Source organism: Letharia columbiana, assembly GCF_014066305.1.
Source record: "Letharia columbiana isolate WasteWater2 chromosome Unknown Sc0000010_s0, whole genome shotgun sequence".
Lineage (NCBI taxonomy): Eukaryota > Fungi > Ascomycota > Lecanoromycetes > Lecanorales > Parmeliaceae > Letharia > Letharia columbiana.
The window spans coordinates 1,030,990-1,041,732 of NW_023501047.1; the positions used below are offsets into that span (position 1 = coordinate 1,030,990).

General features: G+C 34.5%; 2 protein-coding genes across 2 annotated transcripts; one reads left to right on the plus strand and one right to left on the minus strand.

Moving 5' to 3' along the window:
• Positions 1 to 41: 41 nt before the first annotated feature.
• Positions 42 to 2,388, minus strand: HO173_004143 (uncharacterized protein; the record flags this gene model as incomplete). Its single annotated transcript, XM_037306067.1, has 3 exons — positions 42 to 2,059; positions 2,126 to 2,243; positions 2,311 to 2,388. 3 exons carry the CDS (start codon positions 2,386 to 2,388, stop codon positions 42 to 44), a joined length of 2,214 nt encoding a protein of 737 aa, XP_037167260.1.
• Positions 2,389 to 4,234: 1,846 nt separating this feature from the next.
• On the plus strand, positions 4,235 to 4,507 carry HO173_004144 (uncharacterized protein; the record flags this gene model as incomplete). The annotated part of the gene is made up of 1 exon (XM_037306068.1): positions 4,235 to 4,507. One exon carries the CDS (start codon positions 4,235 to 4,237, stop codon positions 4,505 to 4,507), a length of 273 nt encoding a protein of 90 aa, XP_037167261.1.
• Positions 4,508 to 10,743: the final 6,236 nt, after the last annotated feature.

The window sequence follows — 10,743 nt, forward strand, 5'->3', positions numbered from 1 at the left end:
GCCAACCACGTATCTGCAAACATGACTCCTCAACCGTAATATCACACAAATTCGATCCCTTCCCTGCAAGCACCACCCTCGCAGACCATGACACCATCTTTCTCTGCATCCATCTGCTTGAGAAGCTCATTACGCTCCCTCAACCACGCGCCCTTACTCTTTCCAAGCGCAACCACAGTACTGTTGGGCCTTACGGTCTGCCTCAATCGCTTCAGCATCTCGTCATTTTCTCCTGTAAGTACAACGCCCTTCAAGCCTGAGTGACCCATGACGATGCTCCCCAACATGCCTGAAAAGGTGAATGGAAATTGCTCGACCTCGGCCTCAAACGCTTCGACCGTCTCTTTCGCCTTCTTGAAATAGGAGGCGTCGTCAAGCATGCTGCTCAAGCGGTAGAGATTCCGGGCACTGATATTGTTGGATGATGGCTCAGCGGCATCCATGCCGCTTTTCAATCTCATGAGGAGATCTGGTGGATGCGGAGATGGTGTGGAGTAGAAGCCTGGAGAATCCGAAGAGGTGAATAACTCGTTTTGTCGTTTCTGCAGTACATCTGCAAACTGTAAATATGAGTCGTCAAATGTGGTTTCATATAGATCAATGAGACCGTGAATGAAGAAAGCATAGTCATCACACAAACCCGGTGTAGAGCCTCGGCCTTCCCGGTAGACCCGGTACAGGGTCTTAGTGTCAGGGTCAAAGAGCTCTTTTCTGATGAAGACGACAGCAGAGATGGCGGCTTCCAGGCATTCTGAGGCTTTGGTAGGGTCGATGGACCGTAAAGCGGCAGAGGTGCGAGATAACGCACCGATTGCGAGACCATTCCAGCAGACGATGATCTTGTCGTCGAGGGCGGGGCGTGGCCGATGATTCTCCCTGTGTTCGCGGAGCTTCTGCCGCCCTGATTTGAGGGTTTGGGTGATCGAGGCCTCGGGAATCCCCAATTTCTTGGCCAATGCACTGGGAGTGGTGGTAACATTCAAGACGTTTTGACTTATAAATTCATCGTGGGGATCGTTCCGAGATGCGACGTTGCCATCAGCCGTGACACCGTAAAATCGAGCACAGATGTCCCCATCCTTCTCACCCAGAACGTCATGGAACTCTTTGAGAGACCAGACGTAATAAGCCCCTTCTCGTTTATCAGTGTCGCTTTTTGTTGGGTAAGAATCGGCGTCTTCTGCTGAGAAAAAGCCCCCAGTCGGAGCACCCATTGGTGGGCTTGTGAGGTAGGTTGCAATATCGTACACAGCGCCGAGCATCTCAGGATCTCGAGTGCTCAGGAACGCGTCGAGATAGACATCTAAAAGTTGCGCTTGATCGTACAGCATTTTCTCAAAATGTGGAAGCGACCAGTCTTTGGTCACGGAATACCTCGCAAAACCGTAGCCAATTTGATCTCTGATCCCTCCACGTGCCATGTTTCGAAGGGTGTGTACAGCCATACTCGAGGCATTTTGGCACTCTGTTTCGCCCACAACATCCTTTACTGTCTGCGGCCACTGTCCGAGCCTCAGTAGAAAGCTGAGATTCACCGGCGTTGGGAATTTTGGCGCAGTCGAGAAACCTCCATTGATTTTGTCGTACTTCTTCCTAAAGTGCTGAAACGCCTCTTCCAGTAATTCAACCTCTAGTCCTTCACCTCCGCCTTTCTCTCCCATCTGATGACTATGCACGCCTTCTTCTGCAAATTCTCTCAGTTGCCTCGTGATGTCCTTGGCGCTTTCTCGGCATCGGCCCTCTTGCTGAGTCCAGACATCTCTCATTTTTTCCAGTATATCCACGAAGCCTACAGTCCCGGCAACAGCTGTGCCGACTGCTGTCATTGAACTGTTTGAACCAGGCCAATATGTTCCACCAAAAACTGGCTCGAGATCCGGTGTAATAAAAACATTGAGTGGCCATCCTCCAGACCCGGTTGTAGCTTGAACGTAATTCATGTAGATAGCATCGACATCTGGTCGTTCTTCACGGTCGATCTTGATGGGGATGAAGTGGGTATTGAGAAGTTGAGCGACGTCTGGAGAGCAAAAAGATTCGCGTTCCATGACGTGGCACCCTGATAAATCATGATAAGGAAAGCTCTTGGAGACGAAGATGTGTTAGAATGATAGCTCTGACGTACAATGGCATGCAGCATATCCAATGCTCACGAAAAGTAGGCGATTGTGCTTCTTAGCCAAGCTCAAAGCTTCAGGGCCCCACATCTGCCATGCTACTGGGTTGGTCCTGTGTCCTCGGACCTATGCGAGAAGCCTCTCAGCTTGAGTGTTCTCATCGTTGGCCTCGAAGCGACAGAGTAGGACTTACGTACGGACTCCTACTTTCATTCAGCCTATTGACCAGTCGCAAATCATCCTGACCATTTCTACCATTCTCAACCTCCATGGCCGAGCTCTGGCACACTTTCGGAGCTCCGTGTGTCTGATGGAATGGCCGCTTTTGACATTCGGAAGCCCGCCCTGCCCAGCTCCTGGGTGTTGTAGGCCTTACATACGCTGCTTGAGACCAAATTCGTCGATGACCTGATCGCCTAAGTTCCAAAAACGACCGGTTAGCTGACACAAGAAAGCTGAGCCTTTGGAAAGTTCTTTGTGAAGCCAGACTGTGTAGGTGCTTTGGTGGTGCACCAGGAGCGTCATTGGCCAACCGATAAGTTATCCATAGGGCTGAGCCAAGACTTGGCGGGCAAACTTCTTTCATCGCTCTGTCACTCTTGTCCAAGATTCTCATAGTTATATAAATATAGGCCTAATAACTTCCGATATGTTGCGTTACTCAAGTGGTATGGCCCTGCTAGTTCCTGGGCCTAGCTGGTCGAAGTTTTCCTGCGGCCGCTTATTATACGAAAAGATCAAAAGCCACCTATCTATCAATCCGATGTAAGTAAGGACAATTGAGAGACAAACAAACTCAGAACATATCGTCAATAGCCTGCTTTTGCCTCCTGTAGAGCGGCAACTGAGTAATCTACTTGTTATCTCGCAAAGGTTTCAATGAAGCTTCACCAATCCATGAGATCGGGAAAAAGTTCAACAGTCCAGGTTCTCCACACAGAAACACATAAAAAGGATAGAAGCGCGATCACTTATTCAGACTCGGTCCTGCAAGAAAGAGATCTTGCTACGAACGATAGCCAACCTTGTCCGTGTACATACCAAAGAACAAGGTACAGACTCCAATGGCTAAGGGCCACAAGATCCGGATTTGCCTGAATGTGGCATGTGGCACGTTTGCTGCTGATTGCGTTGTAACAGACCCTAGAACATCCTGCTTGACCATCATTCTTTGCTCCTGTAGCTTGCTGCTATATCCCCCTTCGTCCAGCTTTCTGATGCCGATTCATAAACGTAGAAAGTATGCAGGGCTTAGATAACCCATCGGCTAGCAGTTTTCGTGTGGAGTTAAAGTGTGCTGGCAGCTGGGCTTATACCCCTGACTTTTACAAGAAGCCAGCCCATGGGATACTTGTGAGTAGTTGCATGTTGGTGTGATTGCGAGTACTTCAAGAAGCAAAACTCGATTTGGCTCGCCAGGTTGTTGCCTTCTTCTCGCGATTACATTGTCTCTGTCAGGCCAATAAACTAGCACTGGTAGCAAATGGTTTGGGTCTTTTACTATCTTCAAATTGCAGGAAAATGTCGCTAAAGTTTGGAGGCACCGCTTCATCTACCCAAGCTTGTTGATGGTATAGACTTTTCCAGGAGAGGCTCGCCAACTGCCTTTGGAAGGAAAAATGTTGGTATACCCGCTTTGGATGGCAGCACTACTGCTTAAAGACAATATGATGACTGGCTACCAAAGATTCCTGTCCTTTGTGTGGATTAACGCGCTTCAAATATCATTTTTCGGTAGCAGAGATGGCGCCTCAACCATGTCAACAAGGCACCCGTATAGCTTTCATTTGTGAGTCTAAAAACATGGGCGCAGTACAATGCCAATTCCATCGGTCTCTTGAGCGCTTCCGTATCGACGAATATCGCGCTTGAGCTCATACGCCGCTTGACAGAGGACCTTATGACCTCTGAGACACTTGGTGACGACGGACGCCATCGGCTGCTCTTTGGTTAGTTGGCAATGCACCAGCGCCTCCATAAACTCCTCTCCCTGATCTACGTGGCGTTGCAGCAAGACGTGAAAGATGTGAAAGACATGTACGATGCGTCTCTCGACAAGAATAGCCTCGCTCAGCCGCATGTACGGCTCATTTTGCATTGGCGCCACGGCTCAGGTCATGGTGAAAAAAGCCGCCCACGTCCTGGCTATTTTCGTTGGGAAGCATGGATACGATACTGGGATACAGCGACTGCAGTATAACCAAGATGGTTTCGATTCGCCGCAACTAGCGGCAATACTCCAGCAGAACAACGTGGGACCGCCTAAGCTGTTTGTGAAGGAGAAGAAAGGCTTTGGAAAAGCGTTTGGGTCGTACATGAAAGGTGCTTTCTCTTGGAATGCAGATTCATGTGCATTAGAGAACGTTGATAGGATTAAATGCATGGCGTGAAACACTACATGTGGAGAAAGCAATGGCCTGATAGGCTGACGCTACCCGGCTGCTGGCTACAAACTACCACGGTTCAGCTATCTCTGTTCCAGGTACTGCTGTTGGACAAGAGTAGAAGTCTTTGAGTACTTTATGGATGTAGGAAAGTTGCCTAAGTCCCTCAATAGTGCCAAGCGCGCTAAGGCCCTTCGGATTAGCGCCTTCCGCTAACCACGGAACCACCCGAAGCGCAACTCCGTCGAAGCCAAACTTTCGCACAACGCTCATGCTATATTATTAAGCTATAGAAAGTAGATATACGTATTCAAAGCACTTAGTAAGATTAATACCTCTTTAATTGATTTTAGAGAACGCTTATATCTCTATAACTATATCGAATAAGACTAGTTAATCTTAATGAAATTATAGTAATTACGATTTTAAGAAGTACGTATTTATACTAAAGTTGTTAATAAATATTATATTAAAAATAATAAATAAAGGCTAGAAATTATTAATAAACGAAGTAGTTATTATTCTTAAGGCGGTAATAGTATTTATAAAAAGAATAAATAATAAATTTAAAATCTAAATAGTCTTAGATAAAATATATAAATTAGTTATTAAGAACTAATCTCTAAGAAATACTAAAACTTCGAGATATACGAAGTAGATCTATATCCGCTAAGTCTCTAGATATATAAGATATATTATTAAAACTAAACTCTAAAAGAAACTCTAATATAGTATATACGATATCGACGCCTTAGCGTAAGTAGCGCTAAGGCCTATAACGTATTAATTCTAATAATTATCTTTTCTTCTAGGCCTTAATTCTTAAACGCTTAAGTAAAAATAGAACGCTTATTAAAAAACCTTTAAACTCTAATAGAGAAATAAGAGAAAAGAGTCGATTTATTAAGATTATAATATCGTTTTAATAACGCGATAGAATTAACCCTTACGCGCCGTAGGCGCGTAACTAATATATTATATAATAATATTAATACTATCTTCGAGAATAATATCGCTTTTATAATATTAATTAATAATAATTTATAATAAATTAACGCGCTTAGTATTAACGTTTTTATAGCGCTAGTTAATAGCCTCTATAGCGAATAATATTAGATTTAAAAATTTATAATAAAATCTCAAAAATCTAATAGATAAAAGAAGAGAGAAGAGTTTTTCTATAGATAATATCGTTTTTATAGCGTATTACGTCTATAGCGAAGTAACGTAATAATAATCTTTATTATAGAAATTCGAAGAAAGTAATTAATAGAGCGACGCGTTCGCGATAATACCCTCGATTATTAATTAATAATAATAGTAGAAATAATAATAATAGCTAGGCGACGCGGTTCTATAGATAATAGCGAAATATTATCGCGTCGCTACTATCTACGTTACTAAGTACTATTCGTTAATATTAGCGCTATAATAAAGAATATAAAAACCTCTTTTAAATTATTTATTTTTATTCTTTATAACTTCTAACGCCTCTCTTATAAGTACTTACTCTAGCGTTATAACGTTAATATTAATACTAATATAAGTATAGTATATCTTATTATATTAGTAGTCTACTTCTCTTTATTATAAGTATCTTATTATTATTAATCGCGTCAATACGTAGACTAATAATTTTATAATATTCTTTTTTAATAATAATAATAACTTTAATAGTAAGTATATAGTCGTCTTATAGGCGCGACTACTAACCCTTAACTATTTCTATTATTATCGCTTTATATATATAATTATTAATAAGTTCTAATATCTAATTTATTATATAGAACTTACTTTTATTAAGATAACGATTTATATATTTAAGATAAGTCTTCTCTCTATAATAACTATAAGATCGAAAGACGCGATATTAATCGCTATATTAAAATTCCTCTATATCTTTAAACGTAGATAAGAAAATTAATATAACGCTATCGCCGCGCTAAATAATCTTAAAAGCTATCTTATTAACGAGCTAAGCTTAATAAGAAGATTATTTAATAATATAAATTATAGAAATATATAATAGCGATAACTTCGATCGTCTTTATTATAATTATAGATCTTTAAGACTAGCTTATAGCGATATATAAGCGTATAGAGAAATTAAAGAAAATAAACGAGTTACTAAAGAAGAAGCTTAAGAGCCTTTATCGATATATAACGAACGTCGATAAATATTAACTCGAAGACTATACTTTAATTATCTTCTCGTTAGAGAACTAGATTAATAAACTTAATTCGATATCTAACGCTAAGATAGCGAAGAATATTTAAATAACGATCTTTTTTTAATAATAGCGCTAGCGTAAGATTTTTAGATAGTTCTTTAATAGCTACTCTAGATAAAAATACGTCTATATTAATAGTATATACTTTAATATAATAAACTTTCTTTATAGTAGAGTTTAGTAGATAGTTAAATAATATAATTATTTTATTAATTTATATCTTAATAGTAGTAAGTATAGAGAAGTACGCGCGTAGTATAAGTATTATCTAGAAATATATCTAATCTAATCGATAATTATATCTTATTTTATTACCTTTACTTACTCGCCATTAATTTATATAATTAATTAAGCTCTTTAATAATAAGAGACTTATTATTTATTACTTAATACTTTCGCTTACTACTCGTCTACTTATAGACTTAAATTAGCTCGCTAATATTAATAAGTTTATTATCTAATAGTTATTAATTATACTCTTCGTCTTAATTAGTTTATTTAACTTTATATTAAACATCTTTCTTATACTTAATCTTATTAATAATTTCTTTAATCTTTTAAAGCTTATTATTATTAATAAGGTCGAGGGCTTATATAAAGGCTTTCGCTATATTATTATAATCGCGAAGATAATAAGACTTAAATAACGATATATAAAAGATATTATAAATTTTATATATCGAGAATAGAAGTAGATAATATATCTACGCTCTTATCTTATCTATAATTTAAAATAATTCTATAAATTTATAAGATAACTTCTTATTTAAATATTTCTACTTTAGATTCTTAATCGCTAATATTATTAAATTATCTATCTTATAGCTTTAAGACTAATATATTTTATTATAATACTTAAATTAAGTCGTAATAGCGCTATAAAAACGCTCTACTATCTTATTTCTTAATACTTATAACTTCTTTATTCTATTATTTATAGCGAATATCTCCCTCTTAATAAAGTCGTTCTTAATCTTTTAACGAATTTTAGAATAATATTTATATATTAGAAAGAACGATATCGTTTTAATAAAGGAATATTAACTATTTATATAAGCGAACTCTATTATTAATAGTTATTTTATCTAAACATTTTACTTATTATTAGCGAATACGCGTAAGAAGTATTCTAGTATCTAATTTTATCGCTTAATCTATTTATCGATTTATAAGTAAAAGGCGATACTTAGATATCGCTTAATTTTAAAATAAAAGTAAATAGCGAATTAGAAGCTATTAATAAATATAGAGTCTCTATTATTAATAATATCGTTTAATATATTATAGCGATATACTATTTTAAAATAAAATACTTTTATTAGTTACGCGATATCGATTATAATAGATATAGAAATATATCTTATTATTTTTATAAATCGATTTACTATAACTAGAATAGTATTATAGATAATATTCTTATACTTACTCGCTAATAAGTCGATAATAAAGTTTATAGAAATTTTCTTTTATAGCTTAATAGCGATAGAAAGCGAGCTTAATTCGCTATATAGGCGATATCGCGAAGCTTTAATTCGCTAATAAATATTATATATCTTAATATAGTCGATAACTTACTTTAGACTTTTATTTTAATAATATTTATAAATAAGTAGCTTATACGTCTTTATAGCGCTAAAGTATTTTAATAATAAATTATTATAATATTTACTAATAAGCTCTTTTCTTAAGATCTTATCTCTAGAGATATAAAGGCGATTATTATATCTTAATAATTTCTCGAAGTCTAAGATCTATACTTAACTATATACGCGACGCTTAATCGCTAACTTATTAATATTAATTTAAAAAGAGTTTATTTAATTATTATAGACTTATAAATCTTAAATTAATATTTTTATTAATCTTTAAAATACGTTATAAGTAATCTCTTATACGATCTTAGACTTTCTTCTAGAAATAATTATCTAAACGTCGATAATACGAAATATAGGCGCTATGGCCGCTATAATCTTCTTATTTCTTTATAACTACTTACCGCTAGTTTAAAGTATAAGCTTATTTTATAATATCGATAAAAGTTTAATATTTAATAACGAAATTCTTTTATAATTAAGACGCCGCGATAGCGAATCGATAGAGTTTAATTTATCTATTTAATAAAAAATCTTAAAGTTATAAATAGCTAACTTTAGCGCTTAACGAGCTTATCTAAAGTTTAATTTCTTCTACTTTATAAAGTCTTTAAGATTATTATAATTCGTTAGAATCTTAATATAAAACGTATTATCTTTTAGATAGTAACGTTATTACTTTATAGACGCTATAATAGCGAGTAGCTCTTAATTATAGATCTTATAGTTTTACTTTATAGAAATTATTTTTCTAGATTAGAATATTACTAATTATTAATAGTTATTCTTATTTAATTATAAAAGTATAATCTTTATATCGAAGTTAAAAGCGTCGATCTTAAGATATAGCTTTAAATTTAAATCGTAATAATATAGAAATAGCGCGGTTATAAAAGTATTTCGAAGCTATTAAAACGCTTACTTAGCGTTATCTATTTACTCTAACGATTTAGATTTTTTATTATTTTTACTTTCTTTAAGTAAGTTAGTAAATAACGCTATTATACTAAAATAGCTATAGATAAATTATTAATAGAAATTAATAAAGTCTAAAAAGACTTATATATTTTAATAACTTTTTAATTTTAACTACTTCTTAATAATAGCGATATATTTTTAATCTATCGCGATATCTTCGATAAATATAATAAACTCTAGAAACTTAACTCGCTTAATATAGAATTAATACTTCTTTAGATTAGCGTATAGTTAAAACTAGCGTAAACGCTTAAGTACTTACTTAATATATCGTTAATACTTCGCTAAATTAGTACTATAAATTAGAATATTATTTAAATATATTATATATATTATATTTATTAGACTTATAAGAGCTCTATTAATATACGCTTAAAAAGTTATTAATATATTAGCGAGTTTAAAAGATATAATTAAATATTCGAAGTAGTCGTAGCGATTACGAAACGCTATTTTTTACTTATTATCTTCTTTAATCTAAATTTAATAATAGATATTCTTAAGATTTAGCTTTATAAAGACTTTAACGCTATATAAGCGATTTAGAGTCTTAATAATTAGAGATAGCGAGTATCGATTTTTAATAGTTATCGCGTTTAGGCCTCGATAATTAACGTAATAAAAATAAAGCCCCTCTATTCTTTTTAGAAATAAAAAGAATTAATACTTCGACTAAGAAAGTCGAATAATAAATTTAATTTTTCTAAAGGGAATTCTTTAGATAGCGTTATAGCTTCGTTAACTTCGTTTAAGATAGATTATATAAGAGACTATATAGCGACTTTTTATCGCTCTTAATCTTAATAATATAATCTCTCTACTTAAGCGTAGATAAGATTTCTACTTTTTTATTAAAAAAAATATTATTAAACTCTAATAACTTCTAAGAAAGCTCTAAGCTACGCCTATTTTTCGATTCGTTATACGCTATTATAGCGTATATAATTATAAATATATTTAGCTTCTATTTAATAATTTAAGTAAATTTAATTAATTCTTTAATCTATAATTTATTAGCGTTAATCTTAAATTACTATTACTTCGTCGCTAGATTTAATAATACTTATAATTAACTTAGCTTAAATATATTTAATATAATATTAAAGCCTTTTTAATTAATAATATAGAAGAGTATATTATACTTTTTATTTTAATTTTAGCTATTTACTAATTAGTAATTTAGCTAATACGCGCTATAGTAATATATACTTTAGCTGCTTAGCGCTTTCGATTACAATAAAATAGCGTTATAAGATTTTAAGTCTTATTAAACTACGAACTTTTATAAAATTAAATTAATATACGCTTTAGTATCGAGTAGAGTAACGAGTTACCTCTATTTACTCTAAAGCTTTATTTACCCCTTTATAAGAATAGAAGAAATTATCTCTATTAATTATTATTCTTATCTCGCTTCTAAGACGATTATAAGGCCGAATCT